The 25997-nt window shown below is 40.6% G+C and overlaps 1 protein-coding gene across 3 annotated transcripts in view; it reads left to right on the top strand.

Moving 5' to 3' along the window:
• The first annotated feature begins 2180 nt into the window (after positions 1-2180).
• alkal2 (ALK and LTK ligand 2) overlaps positions 2181-25997 on the top strand; it is a 30107-nt gene continuing 6290 nt past the window's right edge. Inside the window, exons 1-5 of one of the 3 annotated variants that reach the window (XM_012963475.3) lie at positions 2181-4161; positions 4727-5042; positions 10868-10921; positions 12236-12319; positions 17170-17243. In XM_012963475.3, the coding sequence (XP_012818929.1) occupies positions 4778-5042; positions 10868-10921; positions 12236-12319; positions 17170-17234 (468 nt within the window). In that variant the 5' untranslated portion in view covers positions 2181-4161; positions 4727-4777 and the 3' untranslated portion in view covers positions 17235-17243. Of the gene's footprint in view, positions 4162-4222; positions 5043-10867; positions 10928-12235; positions 12320-17169; positions 17244-25997 lie in introns of those variants that run through there. The other 2 variants (XM_002936296.5, XM_031902941.1) reach the window with 2 other exon arrangements.

Below are 25997 nucleotides of genomic sequence, written 5' to 3'. Positions count from 1 at the left end.
TGACAAAAAGGATTCTAGAACTGCAAGGGGAAACTATACCATTAATGGTCACTAAATAAAATCCAGTTCAGCAACCACCATAGTGTCAAAACATTTGTGTTAGGAAGAAAGAATAGGAAGAATTGTGAAGGAACAAGTGGCAGTGGTGCCAGCGAGGCTACAGCTCCTGGGTTCCCCAATGGGATCTATTGGATCTATTGGCTCAGTGTCACTATCACAATTTAATGATCAGTCTGTAATAATGTATACTTTTTTTTTACTAGAGACGTATACTTATATTATCTAAGGCAATGGCATACATGGAATAATATAGGGGTTAGCTTCATAAAAGGAATTAATTGCTTCCGATAATAGATAATGAGACTCACTCTGTAGCCTTTTCAATGGAAACCGTATAGAACTAAAGGCTTCTCATACTAGCATACTATAGAGCAGCCTGTGCTTTACCAGCATCCAATGACAATGGCTGCTACAGGGTAAGCCATTTAAAGGGATACTGTCATGATTTTTTTGAGTCTGAGCTTTCAGAAGGAGCCAGCGCTACACATTAGAACTGCTTTCAGGTAACCTATTGTTTCTCCTACTCCCATGTAACTGGAGGAGTCCCAAGCCGGACTTGGATTTCGTACTATTGAGTGCTATTCTCATATCTACTGGGAGCTGCTATCTTGCTCCCTTCCCATTGTTCTGCTGATTGGCTGCTGGGGGGGAGGGGGATATCAATAAATAAAAATAAAACTTTTATGTATTCTACTGCAAAAAAATGCAAAATCAAAAATACTGTTAAGTTAAATCAGTCAATAACCATTCCCAATAAAGACAGAGGAAACACTTTATATAACTGTTTAACACTGTCGTATCATTAAGTAAACTTTCCCTTTGCTGTTGTTATGGTGAGTAAGTTCCTATCAAACAGCCAGAGACTCAAGATGACAGAAGAAGACAATGCGATCCAAGGTGGAGACATCATGGGGGAAAGAGATGCCCTTTAGTCTGTTTCCAGCTCAGTAACTAACAGAATTTTTACCGACTGAAGGGAAAATAGCATTTAATAATCGTGTAGTTGTTAAAAATAAAGACTTCAGTGTAATAAATGAGTGGCCACAACCTTCTCTTCATCCCCAGTAATTCTCTTACATTTCACAGACTATCCTAAAGAGGAAACATTACTGTCGACCTACAATTATATGTTCTATCTGCACGGCCAGCAGTAGTGCTGGGAAGTCAGACCATGATTTCAGTATTTTTCTTAGTACTTACTCTGGGCCCCAGTTGTTGCAATCTAACCTTGTCCTGGGCAGAACCATCTAGTATCAGTGCATGTAACTGGCTATATTTTAACTATACAGTAAGTGTTTAATGTAATAGTTTTTATGTTCTAAAACCAAGCAGCCTGAGCCTGACATTTCAAGCATAAATGCTATATGAAACTGAGGAAACATTTGAGAGTGCAATTCCAGTATGTGCCAGGGTGTGTCGCTCAAGGAGAGGCCATACAGTGCAGGAATAGTGTGACACAAAGGCATGCTCTTTGATCCCTTAATGACATAGTGTGCCTGTAAGTCTTTAGGGATGAAACTGTCGCTCTTCTGGGTATTATCATTGTTTACACCCTATTTCTGTCCCGTTCTACTTCTTCACATCCAGAAAAGCCGCGATCATACACATTATTTGCTTTCTGCTGGGAGTGGTAAACACACAAATGAAAGCAAATAGAAAAGTTCAACAAGATCAGATTTTTCCATCATTCACCTTGACTGCCTGAGCTGGGGAAAGCCTCCCCTGCCATTTGGCATCCTCCAGTGTGACAAGGTGTGAGTGCACTGTTGTTTGGCATCTGCAACTGACTGAGCAGCCTATTGGGCAGGCAGAATGGGGATATTCCCAAGCACATTTGTACCTGGGACCCTATGGCAGCAGGGCAGGCAGAATGGGGATATTCCCAAGCACATTTGTACCTGGGACCCTATGGCAGCAGGGCAGGCAGAATGGGGATATTCCCAAGCACATTTGTACCTGGGTCCCTATGGCAGCAGGGCAGGCAGAATGGGGATATTTCCAAGCACATTTGTACCTGGGTCCCTATGGCAGCAGGGCAGGCAGAATGGGGATATTCCCAAGCACATTTGTACCTGGGTCCCTATGGCAGCGGGGCAGGCAGAATGGGGATATTCCCAAGCACATTTGTACCTGGGTCCCTATGGCAGCAGGGCAGGCTGAATGGGGATATTCCCAAGCACATTTGTACCTGGGTCCCTATGGCAGCAGGGCAGGCAGAATGGGGATATTTCCAAGCACATTTGTACCTGGGTCCCTATGGCAGCAGGGCAGGCAGAATGGGGATATTCCCAAGCACATTTGTACCTGGGTCCCTATGGCAGCAGGGCAGGCAGAATGGGGATATTCCCAAGCACATTTGTACCTGGGTCCCTATGGCAGCAGGGCAGGCTGAATGGGGATATTCCCAAGCACATTTGTACCTGGGTCCCTATGGCAGCAGGGCAGGCAGAATGGGGATATTCCCAAACACATTTGTACCTGGGTCCCTATGGCAGCAGGGCAGGCAGAATGGGGATATTCCCAAGCACATTTGTACCTGGGCCCCTATGGCAGCAGGGAAGGCAGAATGGGGATATTCCATTGCATATATCCACCGGGGCATCCCTGTACCAGTAGGGAGATACTGGGGTCCCACTAGGGAAAGCACAGTTGGGGCTCTTCTTTTGCAGATCTGTACCCAAAGGTCCCCTTGCTGAAAGAAAGGGCAGAGTTGGGGGTATTTTGCAGATCTGCACCTGTTGGACCCAGTGCCAGTAGGAAGGGCAGAGTTGGGGGTATTTAGCGGACCTGCACCTGTCGGACCCTGTGCCAGTAGGAGGGGCAAGGTTGGGGGTATTTAGCAGATCTGCACCTGTTGGACCCTGTGCCAGTAGGAAGGGAAAAGTTGGGGGTATTTAGCAATTTGCACCTGTTGGACCCTGTGCCAGTAGGAGGGGAAAAGTTGGGGGTATTTAGCAGATCTGCACCTGTTGGACCCTGTGCCAGTAGGAGGGGTAAAGTTGGGGGTATTTAGCAGATCTGCACCTGTTGGACCCTGTGCCAGTAGGAGGGGTAAAGTTGGGGGTATTTAGCAGATCTGCACCTGTTGGACCCTGTGCCAGTAGGAGGGGTAAAGTTGGGGGTATTTAGCAGATCTGCACCTGTTGGACCCTGTGCCAGTAGGAGGGGTAAAGTTGGGGGTATTTAGCAGATCTGCACCTGTTGGACCCTGTGCCAGTAGGAGGGGTAAAGTTGGGGGTATTTAGCAGATCTGCACCTAAAACAAAAGCAGAAGATAATGCAATCGCCATGTTATATTGCGCCTAGGGTAAAAGCAATGTGGGGGGCACACAGCAGTTTTAATACAAAATTCAACCTGAGCGCATTTACTTTCAATTCTTCCGCCCATAGAGAAAGCAGAGTAAGAGAGTGAGGGCCACTGGGCAGTACAGGGTGCATATAGGGAGCCGGAGTGGGGCCCCTGCCAGGCAGCCTGACCATCAGCCCAAGGGCCCCAGATTCCAAGCAAAGCGCGATCTGTACATTTCCAGTTAAATCGTTTCCCGGTAGAAGCCGCAGCGATTCCTGCAGGAGGGAGTTGTGCGACCGGGAACAAGGCAATGGGTTTCCCTGGGAAGCGCTATCTGATGAGCCAGTCCCATCGGAGAGAGAGCGCTCCTTACGTCTGCAGCGCAAAGTGGATAAAGTGCGCTACTGTCCTGCGACTGGGGGTCGCACTGGGGGGGCTAAACGTACTCGCACCAACCTGCATTGTTTCCTCCCACATCCAATTCGATATTATCAGACCCAGCAGCCACCTCACCGGCATCCTAAACTATATATAGAAGAGCCATTCACAGCGCTGGCGATGGTTTCCACCAGCTGAGAGTCGCAGCAACTCTCCCCCCCCCCCCCCGTCCCCAGATTCAACCTAGAAAGTGCCACAAGCTCTGTGCCATTTACCAGCCAGGAGAGCTGAAGCTTTTCCCAAAGTGTCACTGGTCTGTGCCATTTACCAGCCAGGAGAACTGAAGCTTTTCCCAAAGTGTCACTGGTCTGTGCCATTTACCAGCCAGAAGAACTGAAGCTTTTCTCCAAAAGTGCCAGAAAGCAACAGACAAGGTGAGGTGATTGTGGTTTAGGTTACACTTGTATCACTTGGGCACTTGTATCACTTGTGCACTTGTATCACTTGTGCACAACTCAGAAACACACTTCTTTGGCAGTAATTACTGGGGATGGCTAGTATTAGGGAATCCAAGTTGCAAAAGTGGCTATTACTGCATGGAGGGCAGAAGATATTTTAGGGTAGGACAGATAGGACATTTGCCCTATTCCTCCCTGTATCTCAGGGACCCTTTTTAATTCAGCCTGTGCCCCTCCAGCTGTTGTTGAACTGCAAGCTGTTGGGGAATGTTTGGAGTTATAGCTCAACAATCACTGTAGGGTGAAAGCTTGCATATCTGTGTGCTCTTTTCCATTTCCCTCATATTGGGACCCCAACCTCCCTGCAGTACCCAGGGTCCCTAGATTCATCCTCTGTTTCAGTGAAAAGTGAGCACATGAGTTTTGTTAGTGAAAGGGAAAGGGTTAACCACACCAGTGACAGGGCTGGGAGTCTTAACAAAAACACCCACTTCATGATTATTCATTCTTTCTTCATTATTGTTACTTGTCCGCGAAGCAGCAGCAGCAGCAGGATTCCAAACTGGACGGATTGCGCTTACCTGGAGCAGCTATGAATAAACTCAGGGGTGCTGCCATGCTGGTTGTGGTGCTCTTGGTGCTGCCTGCCTGCCACTGCAAAGAGAGGACTGACTCCAGGAATATAACTGAGAAAAACCTGATGAACTTCATTGTGAGACTCATTAAAGAGGTTAAAGTGTACCGTCTGCAGGAAGGCAATGGGAAGCAGCATTTGGCCAGGAAAGAAGACTACAGCCTGGACGAGAAGGAGAACCCCATGCCAGATTATGGATATTATCAAGATGAGCAGCGAGTGGGTAAGTGCATGGCTGGTTGTCAGTGTGCGTATGTTCAGGTGAGCTGAAATACTAGACAGGTAGGGGATTTATTAAATGGAATGATTTTGACTTGCGGTTTTCTGGATAAAGGATCTTTCTGTAATATGGAGCAGCATGCCTTGAGGCTACTAAAACATTTAAACATTAATCACACCCAATAGGATTTTTTTGCCACCACTATGGATTCATACACCTTGTTACAAGTACAAAAATGTATTATTACAGAAAAAGGTGTATTAAAATAATAAACACTTTTTTGCTTAAATAGGACTCTGGATAATAGGTTTCCGGATAGTAAATCCTATACCTGTATATGCAGCCTTAGGGTCCCACCCCTGATTTAAACATTTTAGGACAGTTATTAGCAAGCAAGGCTTCTCCATTCCTACAATTCCCAGCATTCCCTGACAGACGTTTCTTGATGTTATTGGTCAGGGACAAGTGGGGAGGCACAGGTTGTAGATCCCAGGCATAAAGCACGGCACAGGATTAATACCATATTGGGATGATGGCAAAGTCAGCTGCACTGATTTCACATGGACTTCTGCTGCCTAAATCTGTGCACGTGGGAAAGCTGATATTGTATCACTGACATTTGACTTTATTTACTCGAGCCAGTGATAGATATACAGGTATGGGACCTGTTATTCAGAATGCTCAGGACTGGATAAGGGGTCTGTCCAAAATTTGGATCACATTAAATACTGTAAACCAAATAGGATTGTTTTACCCCAATAAAAATTTGTTATATCTTAGTTGGGATCAAGTACAGGTACTGTTTTATTATTACAGAGAAAAGGGGATCATTTAACCATTAAATAAACCCAATAGGGCTGTTCTGCCCCCAATAAGGGGTAATTATATCTTAGTTGGGATCAAGTACAGGTACTGTTTTATTATTACAGAGAAAAGGGAATCATTTAACCATTAAATAAACCCAATAGGACTGTTCTGCCCCCAATAAGGGGTAATTATATCTTAGTTGGGATCAAGTACAGGTACTGTTTTATTATTACAGAGAAAAGGGAATCATTTAAACATGAAATAAACCCAATAGGGCTGTTCTGCCCCCAATAAGGGGTAATTATATCTTAGTTGGGATCAAGTACAGGTACTGTTTTATTATTACAGAGAAAAGGGAATCATTTAACCATTAAATAAACCCAATAGGACTGTTCTGCCCCCAATAAGGGGTAATTATATCTTAGTTGGGATCAAGTACAGGTACTGTTTTATTATTACAGAGAAAAGGGAATCATTTAACCATTAAATAAACCCAATAGGACTGTTCTGCCCCCAATAAGGGGTAATTATATCTTAGTTGGGATCAAGTACAGGTACTGTTTTATTATTACAGAGAAAAGGGAATCATTTAACCATTAAATAAACCCAATAGGACTGTTCTGCCCCCAATAAGGGGTAATTATATCTTAGTTGGGATCAAGTACAGGTACTGTTTTATTATTACAGAGAAAAGGGAATCATTTAACCATTAAATAAACCCAATAGGATTGTTTTACCCCAATAAGAATTTGTTATATATTAGTTTGGATCAAGTACAAGGTGCTGTTTTATTATCACAGAGAAAAAGGAAATATGTTTTACAATTTTGAATTATTTAATTAAAATGGAGTCTATGGGAGACGGCTTTCTCGTAATTCAGAGCTTTCTGGATAATGTGTTTGTAACTGCATGCCATAGTTCAAGGGAAGGTAGAAGCCTTTAGTCTGGCACTGTGGGCTGGATATGGAGCAAGGGGCATATCTGACAGAAGTGGAATATTCCTGAATGTAAGGGGCTGCAGGGTTTTGTGTGAGCACTAGGGGTTGCCTTTCTGCTAATGACGCACAGTCAGTGCCATTGTTTAGTCGGAATATAGGGTGTTAGTAAGATGTAGCACCCTTTGCTTGCTGGACTGGTATTTCCATTCTGCATCACTGTATTAGACCAATGTCTAATTAAAATGATATACACACCTTTATATAAAAACTTTTCTAAATGCTTATCTGGCCTTAATCTGCACTGGTACCGTATTACCGGTGATCCAAAACTTTATGCTCACTAGATTTCCAACTCGTCCGGCACCCTGTTTGTCCACTGCCCAAGCTGCCATAATTTCTACTTTGGGGGTGTGCCAATGATGACATCAGAGATCTGTCCTTCCTCCACCTTTACGACAGCAACATGCCGATGATGATACGGATAAGTCAAGCGCGCCCTGACTTGTCACTCATTTCCAAAGCACGGCCTCGTGCCACTGACACATACGTTGGACAGTTTGGGAAGGGTTAATTGTAGGGATGCACCAAATCCATTATTAGTGGGATTCAGCGGAACCCTGAATCCTTTGCAAAAGATTTTGCCAAATACTTCATACAACTTCAGTGTTTATATGACAAAAAGTCATGAACCAAATCCTGGATTGAGTGCATCCCTAGTTGACTGGGCTGCTTGGAGCTTTGGCAGGACATGGGTGCAGATTTGTACATGGGCAGTAACACATAGCAACCAATCAGTGATTGGCTTTTTTCAGCCAGCTGCAGGTAGAACAATGAATGCAACAAATTGATTGGTTTCCATGGGTTACTGCCCACAGACAAATTTCCCAGTGTTGATAAATGACCCCCAGTACTATTGGGTTTTAAGAAAATTTGCCATTGGTCTTTTTTTTTTTTACAGTATTTGTTATTCTTTTTGAATTTATTTTTAAACTGTCCCTTTAAGATAATACCTGATGGGAACCCCTATAGTGCATGGGGCTGTGTATGTGCAGTGGATCCTGGTAACTGTGCCTAATGTTGACTTTATCTAGAAGGGAAACCTTTGGCACAGGGAAAGCCGGTGGGTGCTATTTAGGTGCTTAATCGTTTCCAAGAGCCCAACCCCTGGGGAGTTATTCTCTGGCTGCCTGGAAGGGAGGGGGCTTGTAGACATGGGGAGGTGAAGCTGAATGAGGTCAGATAAGCTAATAAGGACATAATGTAATGTTGTATAAAGTATCTTCCCACATACTTCCATTTGCCAGCAAACAGAGCCAAACAGATCAGATTCCCCTGTTTCAGTTATTTGGAAGTTGCTTTGGGAAATATCAGTGTACACATTCATCATGTGGCTCTTCCATCATGGCTGGACTTCATATCCCAGCATCCTCGGCACTATTATCCTGGCAAACAACAACAGTCATAGGCATCAGGTGTGCAAGAATAGACCATGTTGCATTGGTCCTCACATGACAATCATTGGCACAACCACAGCATTCACCACCCCATTCATCACCCGCACTGATAGCTATTGGATGATATTGCATTTAATCTTCAGAAGAGACCTAAATATTGTAAAGCTAATAGTCTAAGCATTTATGTGTAATATATTGCACTGGTGGAGTTAAAGTTAAAGTAAATAAGAAGAAATGGAATGGTTATTTTCTTTTAGATTAGAAAAAGGGGTCAGCCATTTCTGGGGGATGCTTCTGTCAAACATTTTAGCAGATGAAGTATCTAATCTTGGGCCCCTAGTTTTGGTGGGCCCTGGGCAATTACCCCTTTAGCTAATGAATTAAAACAAACAATTTGGATGGTTTGGGTAAATAAACTAGCACAGATTTTCTTGCATTATTTTGTGCCCACCTAGCAAAAGCGCAGGAGGTAGGTCATAAAACACCTTATGCTAAATAGGCGGGACTTGATAGAACAGCACCTCATTTTGAGCTCTGCCAAGGTTATGATGGATGGGCAATGTTATCAATCTATCACTGACATGGTGGGTCAGCTCCCAGTCATCACCATTCCCATTATCTCACCCTCAGACAACCTTTAGCACTTACCCATAGCATAGAAAACTGTACCTTAGCTTCTTTCTGCTATTTTAATTTTTAATACAATCTAGCTGAGTGTCCCTATGGCGGTATTCAATCTCTGTTACCAATGAATGGGAAATGGCTGTACTGTATTACTATGAGCAGGCTGCAACTACTAGTACGTGTTAGCATCTAGCAGTCCAGCAATAAGCACCTCAGCTAACCATTTGCTATTTGGATGGGCCCCAAGCAATGTATTCCCCAGCCTGTCCAAACACTACATCACTATGTGAGACCTTATGCACTGAAGGTAGATGTTTTCTAAGAGCAAACGAATACTAGTACTAGCAGTAATAACAAGTTATTAATTATATTCCAATGCAACATTATTTTAACCACCAGTCACCATACCACCTTTTATTGGTACTAGAGATACTTCACATTGCTGCTGGTGGGAAGGAAATTAGGGGCATTTGTCACCCACAGTAGTGCAGATTTACAGAAAATGACAAAATGTCCCATGTACCATTGCCCCTGGAGCAAGCTGAGAAACAGAGGAAGGCTGCACTGGGAGAGTAATCCAGAAGATACATATGGGGTGTAGATACATTCAGGGAGCAACGGATAAGAAAGAGAAGCCATAGTGAAAAACTAAGAGGTAGAAGGAAAGATCAGAGACAGAAATGAAAGAAAGGGGGAATAAATTAAAGAGGGGGAGATGAAACAGAAAGGAAGACCAAAATTAAATGAGTGGAAAATAAAAAATGTCAGGAAGAAAGTAGGATAGATAAGGGAACAGTTGAAGGGAAAAAAAAATAAAAACTGAGGGGAGCAAAATACTTTAGAAAAGAAGTAGGAAGGAAGGAGGTGGGGGAGAAAAATAAATGGCAAAATATAATTAGGAGGGAATAAGCAAATACAAGTGGACAAGAAAATGATGAGTAGATCAGGGGCAAAATGCAGAATAAGCAGGAAAGGGAGAAAGATCTAAAAGTATAACAACATGGAATGAAGAAAAGAAGTTTAGAAGGGCAGGTCGCCATAGCACTTCTTTACGACACTGATGTATTGATTTGGTTATGTATAAAATATCATGGTGGGGGAGATTTGTGCAACAAAAATCTAAAGGGGTGCTTGAGACAAAACATTTTTTTTATGGTGCGTCTTTGGTTTCCCTAAGGACCTGGAACAGAGCATACAGGATTCTTATAGATGTTCAGTGCTAAGGTTTAGCTATAGGAAGATACCAGGTAGTAGTGGAGGGAGCACATAGTTCAAGGTTGAGTTTGACCTCCCTTCCCCACCAGAGTAGTAACTCTAGTCTAGAAAGATAGCATTTGCTGTTTGGTTTGCCCCTTTTTCACTGTAGTCTGAATATAGACAAGTGCTTCTTGACCATACTTGGTGTGGCCGATCTTTTTTGTATGTGCTGGATGACTTAATTGACATTTAATTACTTGTAATCTTGTAAATCTGGTCTGATGCTAAATTGGATGCACATTTCGTGATATTTATCATCTATGCAAGGCTCCATCCTTTGTTTAAGAGTGACTTCCAGAATCAAACAATGGGGAATGGGGACTTGTTGATCAGCAACAGCTGCTCTCCCTAAGATTCCTATAATGCTCTGTTCCCTGAGGCGGAGACTTTCCCTATTTCTACTGGTCATCCTACGGTTCTATTTTCCTAGTTTATTTAATTTCCCAGCAGAAATATCTATTTCAGATAAACACATTGAGGGAAATGTGACAGCATACCACTCCTATGGCTACCTCCCTGACAGGCTGGAGAAGAGTCAGGAAAAGGAGCATTAAAATGGATCATGACTTGGCAGGTCAGGTCTAACAGTTAGGAAGCCAGGATTTTCCTTTCATGTGTACATTCGCTAAATCCCTTCACTCATTACTGGGACTGCCTATCACGGATTTACCTCTTAACACTTCCTATTACCACGCTCGGCAGCATCTGCACACGACATACTTATCCTGTACGTTTTTTCATTCTGCAGAGATAGTTCCGAGAGATCTTCGGATGAAAGAAAAGTTTTTGAAGCACCTTACAGGTAAAGGTAAATTGGTCCTCTTTCTTCTTTTTTATATGTAGGGAAAGCAGTGGGGTAGTGGTTTGTTTCATCAGTTCATTCATATATTGAGTTATCTGTGTTACTGTGTGTGGGTTGGTTTTGACCAGATAAAGTAGAGTAGATCATTTATCACATACTTACATACTGCAGAGAAACAAGAGGTCATTTATGAATAAACCCACATGTACTCCAAAATGGATGGCATGGAGAGTTGCGTATAGCCACAATTCATCAAGGTACCTATGCACCTATTGATGCTGAGGAACCCTGAAGCTACCGCCACCCTGAACCTGTTGGTTGCTCCAGGGCTCCCAAAATTGTTTGGTCAACAGATGCAGCAGATTTGCACCCAGTAATGCAGTTTTGAACCTGTTCTGAAATTACACAACCAACACTGTAAAGTGAAATTGCATACCTTTCCACACATCGGCCACAATTAGGGCAGACACAACTTGGAGTGCAGCCACAATTAAATTGGAATTGGTGGGGAAAAAAATCTGCATTATGAGTAATTTGCTTCCAAAATTGCACTTTGCACACTGCACTTGCATTGGTAAATGACCCCCTACATTTGTCTTTGACATATGTTCCTATATCAGCCATGTCATGATATGCCCAGCCATGTACTAATGAGCTACCATCAATTCCTTTTTGGAAGGATGTAGTGCTTTTTGGGTCCTGATAAATCTAGGGTTTCTGTATTATGATGCTAGGAGACACTCACACGGGTTGATTTGGGTTGTTTTGACCTTTAAATTCTTTCTGAATGATTAAAATCTGAGGAGATGTTTTCACTTAGAACAGAAATCAATTTAATTTATCACATCAGTTGCCATGTATCTAAGGTCAAGCATGTCAAGTAACCTGGATGTGGAAAGTCTGCTTTGACTACAAGCCAGTAGTCTGCCAAATGATTGGATCTGTGTAATACGACCAACCATATGTATAGAGAAAATAAATGCTGATACAGCATTTTGTTAATAGTGGCCATTTAAACTGGGTTTTACATTAGAATATGTAAAATCTTGGAGGAACATTGGGAATTGCCTTCTTTCTTTACTCAAAGATTAACCTATTTCAGATGCCATCTCTGAAAGCCCTGTACTACATATAGAAGTTGACCTTAATTTAACAGCTTTAGGGTTGGAGCATTTGCATCCATCACTAGGAGCATGATGGAAAGTTGGGTTAATGGTTGTATGTTTCTCCTGTTAAAGTCTGGGGAAATCTGTAAGTAGCCTGGGTGGCCTTCAGTAGATGCTGAATAAATGCCTTTACTGTTCTGTCTTCCAGGTCGACTTTCGTTCAACAGCCCAAACTGCAATAAGCTATTCCGCAGACTGTATAACACTACGAAGGACTGCACCACCCCTGCACGTAGGTTTGAAAGCATTCTAACCTCACTAAATTAAACTCAAGGCATTAAGATATATCACCTACAGCAACCAAACAGCAGGAAGAATTTTCTGGTCACCTGCTTAAACTGTTTGGTTGCTATTGGCAATTGCAGCTGGGCAACTGAGTGCTTTTTATTACATATGGGGGTTAGTATAACACTTAAAAAGAAAGAATTAGTCTGCTACATGGAACAGGTTTAGTTGGTTAGTTGGTGGGTTTGTCAGTATTGCGATGGTGCCCGTGATTCATCCATTGGTGTTTGTATCAATTTCCCATACCGGCGCACTGATTCTTACAATGGATTTGCCCAAAACAACACTGAAGCCAACCCGTGTGAATGCTTATATAGGGCTTCCTACTGTTCCTTTGCCTTCCCTTCTTCTTCACTTCCTTTCCTTTTTCTTCACTTCACTTCATGATTTAGAAAGATTGCCTTTCACTATAAATTAGATGCCATTTTATTCAATAAAGGAAACCCATGTCGTGACTTCCTAAATAAGTTGAGGGAGGTTTACTGTTAGTTAGAAAGCGATTCAGTTAATACTCAGCAGGCAAAATAAGGGGTTAAAAGAATCGCATTATGCCCAGAAGGTGCTCAGCAGTGTTCACAGTGTTGAAGAGGGCATTGGAATATTTGTAGTGCTTTCCATGCACATTAAGGGTGATTCCATTTTCAAGGTATACAATATTATGCCCCTGGCCTTCTTCTAGGAAGCTGCCAGATCCACATTCTGTACAGGGTTGGACTATCCCAGCAGGTCTTCTGCACTACTTACTTGCTGTTAAAAAATAGATAGCAATGCGTTCCACAGTGGAATACACGACCGTCACCATTTTTTTAACAGCAATTAGCAAAGAACCGCCGGAGCTGGAGCAGTGGTGGTTGTTCCACTGTGGAACGCATGGCCATATTTATTTTTTAACAGCAGGTAAGTAGTGCAGAGAAGCGGGAGCGGTGGTGCCTGAGGGCAGAGAATGTGATTAACCCACACAAGAGGTTATACCTCCATGTGTTATAAAAGGCACTATGTTTGCCGAGGTGCAGTAACCCATAGCAACAAATAAGATGTTTGCTTTTAAACAGGTGACCAATACATTCTACCTGCTGATTGGTTGCTATATTTTACTGCACCTGGGCAGGCTTAGGGCCTTTTATTACATAACCCCCAAAGTGCCTTCCCCTGAAATGGCTCCAGATATACTTTGCACTGACAGGTGTTCGCTCCTAACTCCCTTTGGTGAGTGACATACACAGGAGGGGACACTTTTTCCATATTTGTGTTAGTTTAGATCAGATCCCATGAAGACGACAGAGACTCGAGCAGCAGGCAGGAGAAGGACTCACTCATAGCAGCTTACATGGGCGCGGTGTTCAACTGTTAATGATGAACTGTCATATCTATAAAACTTTGCTCAAACTGTATTGGGTGCTCAATAAACCAGTTACCCAGATAGATTCCATTATTTTTTCTTAATGTTTTTGCAATATCAAATGTAATAATGCTGCTTGGTGGCTGGGTATTAGGAATCTTTTTTCTGCCACAACCAATGGCTTCTCTTCTCTATCAGTCTGGGACTCAGTGTATGGGTGGGTGATTGTGTCATGAAAATGAAATGTTAGGTTGATAGAGAGTGAGAACACTCTTTCTAAAATACTCAAGTAAACACTACTGTATGCTAATAAAAGTTTAAATTAAAAATAGGACTTCTAATATAATACTACCGTGAGAACAATAAGTACTTAGAAACCTGTTATCCAGAAAGCTCTGAATTATGAGAAGGCCATCTCCCATAGACTCCATTTTATTCAAATAATTCAGATTTTTTAAAATTTTACATTTCATTTTTCTCTGTAATAATAAAACAGTACCTTGTACTTGATCCCAAATAAGATATAATTACCCCTTATTGGGGGCAGAACAGCCCTATTGGGTTTATTTAATGGTTAAATGATTCCCTTTTCTCTGTAATAATAAAACAGTACCTGTACTTGATCCCAACTAAGATATAATTACCCCTTACTGGGGGCAGAACAGCCCTATTGGGTTTATTTCATGGTTAAATGATTCCCTTTTCTCTGTAATAATAAAACAGTACCTGTACTTGATCCCAACTAAGATATAATTACCCCTTATTGGGGGCAGAACAGCCCTATTGGGTTTATTTAATGGTTAAATGATTCCCTTTTCTCTGTAATAATAAAACAGTACCTGTACTTGATCCCAACTAAGATATAATTACCCCTTATTGGGGGCAGAACAGCCCTATTGGGTTTATTTAATGGTTAAATGATTCCCTTTTCTCTGTAATAATAAAACAGTACCTGTACTTGATCCCAACTAAGATATAATTACCCCTTATTGGGCGCAGAACAGCCCTATTGGGTTTATTTAATGGTTAAATGATTCCCTTTTCTCTGTAATAATAAAACAGTACCTGTACTTGATCCCAACTAAGATATAATTACCCCTTATAGGGGCAGAACAGCCCTATTGGGTTTATTTAATGGTTAAATGATTCCCTTTTCTCTGTAATAATAAAACAGTACCTTGTACTTGATCCCAACTAAGATATAATTACCCCTTATTGGGCGCAGAACAGCCCTATTGGGTTTATTTAATGGTTAAATGATTCCCTTTTCTCTGTAATAATAAAACAGTACCTGTACTTGATCCCAACTAAGATATAATTACCCCTTATTGGGGGCAGAACAGTCCTATTGGGTTTATTTAATGGTTAAATGATTCCCTTTTCTCTGTAATAATAAAACAGTACCTGTACTTGATCCCAACTAAGATATAATTACCCCTTATTGGGGGCAGAACAGCCCTATTGAGATTATTTAATGGTTAAATGATTCCCTTTTCTCTGTAATAATAAAACAGTACCTGTACTTGATCCCAACTAATATACAATTAATCCTTATTGGGGGTTATTTAATTTTTTTAGTAGACTTAATACCCCCTTATCTGGAAAACCCCATTTCCCGAGCATTTTGGATAATTCTGGTCCCATACCTGTACTACTACTAGTAATAATAATTATTAATAAATATTTACAAAACACCAACATATTCTGCAGCTCTATACATTAAATGGGTGCATACATAATATAGATTACATACCAATAACATACCAATAGCCAATACAGTAGTAAAAGGCCCTGATGAAAATAATTTATTTGAAACAGTGCCATCTGCTGTTGGCACAGGCAATTTGGTTGGCGGGACAGTCGGTAGAAAATTAAGTTAGTGATAGAAGGAGCATTTTATGATGTTGTTCTGCTCAAAAAATTAGGTTGCTAAGCAGAGAGGAGTCATTTAATGTTTCTCTGGTCAGTTGTAAGCAGAAGAAGACTTTCTTCGCTATCTCAATTTTCTGCCGACAGTTTCCCATCAGAAAATGTAAATTGTTAAAGTGCAGCTTGTAAGTGGGCTACATTAATAACAAGTGCACTTTTTTCTAACCCTAGATTGAGTCTCTGATACCAGTAATAGCACCCCATAACAGAAAGCAGGTCACCAACTTCCACTTGGCCGGCGATGGCAAATTCAGAGCTTAACACATAGAGACTATTGAGTATCAATAATCCTTCAGGGAGGATCTTTATAAAGGACTTGAGGTCACCTTATTTACATTTCTGTTTTTATTCTCAATGACTCTGCAAGGTTTGCAATGTCAATAGAATTGGCAGCGCCGTCGGGAAACTTGATTAACAAGCTCACTTTGTTTTTGTTTTGTTTTTTTTTTTTTTCTTTTGGAGGTGCAGAAAATCCCATAAGTCTCGTGGTAGCTAGTGCAGCTGAAACGGCAAACAACCTGTATAAATATTTGCAGAAATATGTAGCGTGTAGACGGAGCTGCTCCTAGACATGCTATTCTCCCTCTCCTGCAGTAGTGTGGGGGAATCAAGCTGTAGATAAACAGCCACTTACTGTGCAATAGATTGCTGCTTAGGGATCTGGTTGTGCTTTTATTCCCAGTCTTCCTCCCCTGACTCAGACTAAAGGTGCCCATACACAGGCAGATTTAGGGTGAAGCCACACAGAGCTACTTGGTAGCAGCTACTTGTCAAGGCTACTAAACACCAGAAAATACCCTGCCATAGACAATACTGAAAATTGCTTCTGCTAAAACACCGTAGAGACAATTATCATTAAGGTGGCCATGCACGTGAAGATCTCGCCAAGCGAGCGGATCTTCTCCCGATATCCCCACCTACGGGTGGGCAATATTGGGGAAAATGTAGGCTGATTGAATCGTTTGGCCCTGGGGCCAAACAATCGAATTATATTGGCGGCAATGGGGCAGTCGGTTTGGGGATCGCATCAATGAGCCGATGCGGTCCCTGATCCGACAAAATCTTTTAACATGCCCGATCGATATCTGGCCAATTTTAGGCCAGATATCGGTCGGGCCTGCCCCTCGTTCCTGCCCCTACACGGCTGATAAGCTGCCGAATCGGTCCAAGCCGATATCGATAGCTACAATCGGCCTGTGTATGGCCACCTTTAGGCTGCCATTTCTGCCCCTTCAGACCAAATCAGTACTTTACCTGCCTACTAATGGGCCTGTCAGATTGATATCTGGGCATAAATAGGTCAGATATTCGTGGGGCAGGTTTGAAAATACCATCTTTTTACTGTATGCAATCACCCTGGCTTCTACATTCTATGGTAACAGGGTGAAAACAGAGGAAGTAGTGTTAACCAGCATATTTTATTTTGTATAATTTCATATGCAATTAAACTGTGATTGGACTAGTCAAGAATTAAGAATATACATTCATACTGAGTGTACCTAATGTGCCCCAATATATTTTTATGGCAGATTATAAAAGATGTGCAAGACTTCTTACAAGATTGGCAGTCAATCCTAGGTGTATGGACGGATAACATACTAAGGTAAGCAATTTCTGCTCATAGACTTTGGGCATATTTATCAAAGAACCAAAATTGAATGTAGATAACACTAAATTTGGAAAATGACACACAAAAAAAGGATACAATTATCGGCGAAATGACCAACTAGTAGCCACTAAGTGGCTCATAACAGATTTTAACACCAAGTGATTTTTTGGCAGGCTCATTATTGATGTAAGAACGCTATTATTTGCCTTCAGATACCATTCCATACCCATAGACTGTATTACCCCACTATTTGCTCTGAATAGATGCCATTGATTGGCTAATTCTAGTTTGCTTTTATAGTACCAGTTGTGATCCTGTACCCTAATGGGAATTATTTATAACATAAAGGTGTTATTACCGCTCATGTGCCATATTATTGGCTGTTAGTGTTTGTGATTTAATCTTGGCCTCATCGGTAATTTTAAATGTTATTTTTATTTTTGTTTGGTTAAGCATGATGTTTTCGTCCTTTTTTATCCACTCAACATAATAAAGTTATATTTTAAACATGGGGTCTCAGTAGTAAATCAGACTAATGGAAGGGGAGGTGCAACTTTTTTGGTCATACTTTTCTTCCTTTTTGAGCTCTGTATTTTGGTCATGCACACTTCATATGTTTCTCTGGCCAATGGGAGATGCTCCCCACACACAATTACTGATTTCCTGGGTGATCATAAACATCTAGGAAATCAAGCAAGTATTTAAAGATTAACAGATTAGTAATTATATAACCACACCAATGGGCTCGTTTATTAATTTTCGAGTTTGTGAATTCAAATTTGTTTTTCTAAATCGAAAAAACTGGCATATCGAATGCTTGCTTACACGTGAATAAGGAAAACTCGTTCGTATATAAAACTCAAATACCTCGAACTGAGTGTACAAACTCGAACTGAGTGAAAAAAAAAAATATTTGAATCTGAAAATATGGCTTGACTTTGTCTTGGACAACTCCCATTGACTTCAATTGAAACTCGCAAGCTTTTAATGAAATTTTCATACCTAATAAATACCAGACTTTCGAGTTTTTGAACCATAATTCGAATTTGAGTTTTTTTAGTGCAAAATAACGCAAATTGTGAAAAAAAATCTAGCCCGGGCTTATGCTGTTGGCCAGTAACAGGACTGGGGCACATTAAAGGGCCCTTTGCATTCAGCATAGGCTAAATAAGTTAGGTTTGTTTGGAAAATATGTCAACCTGTGAGCCAGAAGATTGGTCTCATTGTGGCTTTCACAATATTTTTTTTTAATCATATGTCATATTATTACTGCTTATAATGTTCTTTGGTATATTTATATGTATGTCGTGGCCATCTTTGTTACATATGCAGTCAGTCAGGATGTACAGGTGTCCCATGTGATCTCACGTGACTGTGTGCCATTGCTAAGGAAAGCCCATCTGCAATCTAAGGGAGTGGAGAAGTGTGCAAGCTTCATGCCAATGGAGCACAGGGCTGGCATTGGTTACGGCTGAGACTGGTTTGTGGAGCCAAATAAGCAGTTTTTAATGGTTTAAAAGGACCATGTTTGTCTGATGACATTCCTTCCTGTAATTAAAGTAAAACTATACCCCCAGAATGAATACTTAACCAACAGATAGTTTATATTATGTTAAGTGACCTATTAAAGAATCTTGCCAAACTGGAATATATATATCAGTAAATATTGCCCTTTTACATCCTTTCCCTTGAGCCGCCATTTAGTGATGGGCTGTGTGCTCCCTCAGAGATCAGCTGACAGGAAATAATGCAGCTCTAACTGTAACAGGAAGTAGTGTGGGAGCAAAAGGCAGAACTCTGCCCATTCATTGGCTGATGGGGCCTAGCATGTATGTGTGCCTTGGCTTGTTTGTGTGCACTGTGAATCCTGTGACCCCAGGGGGCGGCCCATAATTCTTAAAATGGCAGTTTTCTATTTAGGATTACCCAATAGCACATACTACTAAAAAGTATATTTTTATGAAAACGGTTTATTTAGATGAAGCAGAGTTTTACATATGTGCTTGTTTATGCATTGACATTAGTTTGGGTGTATAGTTTTCCTTGAAAAGATTAAACTAAATACTTTTTCTCTACAAACCCAGCATGTTTGGCTCTGTTGAACACAACATTGTACAGGTATGGGATCCGTTATCTGGAAACCCGTTATCCAGAAAGCTCTGAATTATGGAAAGCCCGTCTCCCATAGACTCCATTTTAATCAAATGGTTCAGAATTTTAAAACTGATTTGCTTTTTCTCTGGGTCCTATACCTGTACTGGCCCTTTAAGTCTAATTCATATTCCACATGTCTTAGTGCCACATGCGCAGTAATATTATTCTTATAAGCATTCCTCACATGGAAACATTCTTGGCAGCTTTAATTGTTTTCTATTTGTGATGCTACTATTCTTTTTTATCATGAAATTTAAAATGATATCTTTAAGATATATGCTTTATCTTTATTATAGTCTGTTTTGACCTCATCCTTTCGCTCTTCTAGGGGAAAAGAAGCTGAGCCTTAATTATTTATAAGAAAAACCTTTAATTTCTCTGGAGGTCCCATTATTGCCGTTTCTGAATCTGTGTTACAGAGCGATGAGCAGACTTAGCTCTGCTGGAGTAATGGCCGCCTTTTAATTATTAACATTTTCTGTATTTAAGTGCATTTGTTGGCCTCGAATCATTTTTGGGGACATTGAAAAATATATTATTTGGTTCGGCATTCTGAGTTAAGAATGGGGTAGGGAGAGTAAAACAGGGTGTTGGACAGGTACCAAAGTTCAATAATAAATGTCTTTTAGAGTAACCCTCCAGCAAATTATTACATTCATGAAAATTGGTATAAAAGTAATTTAAGTAATATAATGTGCTGTTACAGAGGAGATAACAGATAACACGCCATTGTATTCTACAGAACTTATCTGTTATCCACTATGTAACCTGTGCCTTTTATCCTTTTCCCAGCTTTAATGGCTGCCCCCGTGGCTACACAGCAGCTTATTTATATAAACTATAGTAGTGTTACTGTAGCAAACACACAACTTTTAATAGTGCCGGGCAACAGTGCATTATATTTTAGTTACATAAAATGACTTTCAATTTTTGGTGTTAGTGTTCCTTTAAACAAGAAAAAAACATATCTTATTCTGTACTTTTAGAAGAGTATACTAAGGTTAATATGACATATACAGATAACATACTCACTTTTATAAAAATGTGAGTTTAATACATAAAAACTCACCCATGTTCTATTCATTCCTATGGGATTTTTAGAAGCCTATTTATCAAAGGGTGACATTAGAACTCACTACTTGATAAATATGCTTCTAAAAATCCCATAGGAATGAATAGAACATGGGTGAGTTTTTATGTATTAACCTCTAAACTCACACTTTATACTTATACCAGAAATAGATATAATTTTGATAGCATTTTTGAAACATGAAAGCACGTGCGTGTAATTTTGCAACTCTGAGGCTTATCTTTATTTGTGTTACTTTATATGCCTTACGTTAGTCTTAGGAATAGCTATTATTATTAAAGATTCTGAGATCACTTTTGTTCAGCATATTGTTTACTTGCTGTAGGGCTAAGGTTTGGGCTGGGCTCCCTGTGGGACCCGGTACAGTATATGTAGCTTCAACCTGGAAGGCAGTTAAGGTTAAATTTAGGGTGAATGATTATTTGCTGTTTTAGATGGCATATAACAAATGCAGGGTAGATCTTATAACACATTTTTTTTAATGTATCTGCAAACTTGGGATGAGCTAATGGGTGCCTGATTATTGGACTGAAAAGGGGGATGGAACCCCAAAAATTCTAGACTCTGGCAGTGGATCTCAAACTTAAGATCTTAGCTCAATCCCAGTCAAGACTCCTCAAAGGACATGTTTGCCTTTATTTTAACTTTTAGACCTATTCTAAGGAACTTTTGAACTGACCTTAATTATTTTCTTTGTATATTTATTATGATTATGAGCCTTCCTGTTCTGTCTGTTTTCAGTTTGCAACTAAAAATGCTGTCAGATAGTGATGAGCAAATCTGTCCCATTTCGCTGTAAAATTCCCAAATCTTTCAAAAGATTCATGAAAAGGTGAAAATGTTGCATGTAAAAAAAAAAAATGACGCATGCGTAAATAAAAAATGAAGTGAGACAATTCTTTTGACGCTCTGCAAATTTTTCCATGGCAAATTTTGTCGCCCGTTTCGCTAAAAAATCCGACAATGGTATGACGTGGAAATTTGCTGCAAATCCATGCCTGCCCATCACTGCTGTCAGGTTGTTACACTGGCAACCAACAAAATAATTATTTGAGCTGGAAAGGATCAATGCATAGGGGCTGATTTACTAAGACACGAATTCGAATCCGAATTGGAAAAATTCAGATTGGAAAACGAACATTTTGCGACTTTTTCATATTTTTTGCGATTTTTTTCGGCGCCTTTACGACTTTTCGGAAATTATCGCGACTTTTTTGTTACCAATACGATTTGCACGAAAAAACGCAAGTTTTTCGTAGCCATTCCGAAAGTTGCGCAAAATCTGGTGATTTTTTCGTAGCGTTAAAACTTAAAAGGTGCGACGTTTCGCGCAAGTTTTAATGCTACGGAAAAATCGCCAGATTTTGCGCAACTTTTGGAATGGCTACGAAAAACTCGCGTTTTTTCGCACAAATCGTATTAGTAATGAAAAAGTTGCGATAATTTTCCGAAAAAATCGCAAAATACCGATCATTACGAAAAAAACGCAATCGGACGCATTCGGCCCGTTCGTGGGTTAGTAAATGTGCCCCATAGAGTTGATTTTAAGTAGTGATGAAGAAAATTTTTCGCCAGTCATGGATTTGCAGTGAATTTCCGCATTTCGCCATTGGTGGATTTTTCATGAAATGGCGCAAAAATTTTTTTTGGTGCGCGTCATTTTCAGCGTTTGCGAGTCCTTTCAAAGATTCTCAAATTTTTCGGCAAGAGGGAAAAGATTCGCTCATCACTTATTTTTAAGGTAAATAACCCCTTTGACATGGAGGACAAGCTAATTTATCACTTGTTGTCCTGGCAACACTGGGAATCTCTTTGATTCTTGAAAACAGGGTTTTCTTAACATTTTATGAAACAACTGTTTAAACAGTCGAACCACGTTGTTTAAAAGAGTTGATATAGTTTTACAGAGGGCAAGCCTTTGTTTATAAAGATCCAATGGTTTATATATCTGCCATCTATATCTGTACATTCATGGTGGAGATGGTGAGTCGGCTGGCAGATTAATGTGGCACTTTGTACTGCTGAAAATATCAAGAATCAGCATTCTGTCATGTGTACAGTAGATTGCATTAGTGGCTTGGTTAAAGTCCTTCCAGTCCATTAATAACCCAGATCTGCCTTATTTGCAGTTGACAGAATATGGGTGTCTAGCAACTGTAAGCTGAGGTGGTTGTTTTCCTTGCACTTCAGGAAAAACAGTTATAGGAAATGAGGCGTACAAAGAAAACTTGCTAATGCCAAATCAGTCCACCATCTGCCAGACTAAGTTAATAGCTATTTAGTACTCAAGCCACATTTATACGTGTGTGTATTATTAACGGATAAATATTCTGATTTTTTTAAACCACTATCATACCCTCCACCACTGCGCAGAGTAAGGCGTTGCAAAAACAAGGCATTTGGAACCGGATGATGGATAATTTATCAACGTTCAAATTTCAGGGTTTTTTCCATGATTCAAATTATTTTGCTCAAAAACTCCCAAATTCAAATGATAATTTCCAAAACTAGAATGTTTGATATTTACGAAATGGAAAAAATTCAAAAAACATGTAATGGAATGTAAAGCTTTGGCATCAAAGAGCTTGAGTGTTCATGTAGAAGTCAAAGGGAGTTGTCATAAGCAAAATGTATAGATTTTTTTTTAATTCAAGGTTTTCCAAAATTTTTTGAGAATTTGTAAAACCATTGAAAATGATGAGTAGAATACAAATTCAAGTTCAAATTGTTTCTAATGTTTAATTTGATCGTTATTTATATTCTAATTTTTTAATAGGTAAGCAAATATTCAAGTTGAAAAAAACCTGCAAAATTCACAAATTTGAAAATTGCTAAATAAGCCTCCCCGTCATTGTTTCCAATGTATATTCAGTCTGAACCAGCAGTGCAAGGCATAGCCAAGGATGGCTGGATACTGCTTTGAATAGTCATTACATTTACAAATCAATTTTAACTCACTGAAAATATAGTTAGGGATTTCATTCCCAAAAATATCCTATTAGACCTTGAGGTTAAGCCTTCATAAGATAATCTGACATATTTGTGAATTACAATACCTTCTGATTTATTTAGATTGTATTCTAAAGAAACAGATAAATTAGGGTTGATTCACTAAACTGCAATATGCATTAAAATTGACGTGAAAAATGACGCTCGATTCACTAAAGTATTATTGCGTGCGTTAAGACGCATATTGCATGCACTAAATAACGCATGATCGCAAGGCGTTGATTTTAACAGAGACTCAAACAAAATGTAACAGTAGTAGATTGTCCTCAGTCTGCCATAAGCCTGCATTGTCCCAATCCCACAATCCCCAGCACACATGATGTCAATAAGGATAGGCACATCACAGTGCAATGCATTGTGGGTTATTTAGTTCCTGACTGCTGTCTGTAAGCTGTAGAGAAAACTACTTTGCAGCTGGATTTCAGCATATAAAATAGTATTTGTTCCTACTTTTTGAAGGAACAGATTGCAGTGATGGGTATTTTAGGGGTTTCTGTGTTGTGTGGGGCTCTTTAACAATTTCTGGTTTGGAATCTTGAATTCCTCTTTAATAAAATCAATTACAAAAAGAAAAGAAAATATGTAATGTATATTGGGAAGTTGCTTAATTAACCAGTGAAAATCAACCATATTTGCATTGTTCCCTATAGGGGTAGGAGTGTTGGTCCTACATTGCTTGGTAGAGGTAGCTAAGCTAAGATGTTACTCTATCTCTATAGTGCACCATCTTGCCTAACCTGAGAGGCAATAGGTACCTTCATGGCTGCATATATTTTTTTACACTAAAAAGGGACAATACATTTCCTAAATTTGAATATGCAGGTTAGAGTGCAGATTTATTTGGTATCTGGTAGAAATGTTGGTATTTGGCATCTTGAAATGATAGATGTGGCCTGTCCCTGCTTACAATATTAGCCTATGAGTATGTGAACATCAAAAAGATGGGGGATCCTTCCCAGTCCTCCCAGTCACCTTCAGTTGGAAGGAAAAATTCATGGAAATGTGTCTTTCGCTTCTTAACCCCCACTATTAATGAATGTTAAATGGTCTAATGAATGAACATTGAACAGATTGTTTGCATTTCTCAGGGGTCTGTTATTGGCACTGCACAACTGTATATAGGTTATTTGTGTGTTTGCACCCCTTACATGAGATACTTGTGTAGCCCACTTTATCTTTAACTGTGGCACTACCTGCTGATATATCACTGTACTTGGCGCTTTCAGGAGTCCTGAGCCCCGCTTACTTTGGGGAACAGCTATTTCTTTATACTTTGGCGTGCCTCCACCCAGGATAGGGATAGAATGAACTATAACTCCCCTCCTGGGACCTTAATACTGTACTGCAGTGTGAGGACTCCCAACACTCCTGGCACCTTGCCCCCTCCCTGGGGTAGTTGCTTACCAGGCAGGTGGATCCTCCAGATATGCAGAGACAGGACACTGGATGGATAGTTAACCAGTGGAACTTATTTATTGTCACAGATGTATCAGACAGGCAGGTTACACACAGGAGCAATAAGGCAGTCAGGGTACACTCCCTCTTCCTTAAGAGACCCTCTCTCCACGAGATATTAGCAGTACTACACGCCAGATGATTCCCTTTAGGGGTTCCCTCCGGTACTTCTCGCCAGAAGCCCCTCTCTAGGGCACTTCCCGGTACTCCCGCCAAGCGGACACCCCCTCAGCAGACCTCACCCCGGTACTTCCACTTAGATACCCCTGGATTAGGCAAATCTCCTACACTTAGCACTTATACCCTGACTCCAGCTATGAGTGCTGGTGGATCTTAATCCATTACACCTCCTGTCGGGGCCACGCTGCCCAACTAGATAACCTGTCTCCCACTCCTAGAGTGGTCTATAACAACTCTCTAACTGTCTAATGCTAACCTGTGGTATACCTCTTATCCAAGAGGGGTCCCAGGCTGAAAGACCTGAAGGCACATGGCTGCACAGCCTTATATACTGTGTGCACCCTGTGGCCTAACTATTGAACTGCAGGGAAGCTAAATCCCTGTTAACCCTTATAGTACCAACCACCCAAGGTGTCCCCTATCAAAGTGTTACCCTCCCTTTGGGGTCTATCCTGGGGGCAACCAATCTTAGGGGACCCAAATTTTGGGGATCCCTACACTTGCAAAAAAACCTAGCCTTTAGTAGTCTGAACTCTGAACTGTGTGTGAAGAAAGTGAACACAGAAGATAATTTTCTTCTTCTTGGCTCATATAAGATATCTCTTCATTCCCTTGTAAATATGTACGTTTTGTTAAAGGTTTAACCACTGAGCACTTTGGACAGTTTATTGATAAAGGCTTTCAAGTCAATGGAACCAACTCCTTCATGTTCTACCTCAGTTTAAAAGGTTTGTCTGCTGGACACTTAATGCAACACCTACGCACTCACTATGGTGCGCCTGGAACAATTGCCCATAACTGATGTCTGATTCCCTGAATAATGCTGCTGATATGTGCACAGTTAGGTGACTGCAGAGATG

This window comes from Xenopus tropicalis, chromosome 5 (assembly GCF_000004195.4).
Source record: "Xenopus tropicalis strain Nigerian chromosome 5, UCB_Xtro_10.0, whole genome shotgun sequence".
NCBI classification, from domain to species: domain Eukaryota; kingdom Metazoa; phylum Chordata; class Amphibia; order Anura; family Pipidae; genus Xenopus; species Xenopus tropicalis.
Note: the sequence above shows the minus strand (reverse complement) of the source record. Positions and strands in the feature narration are given on the sequence as shown.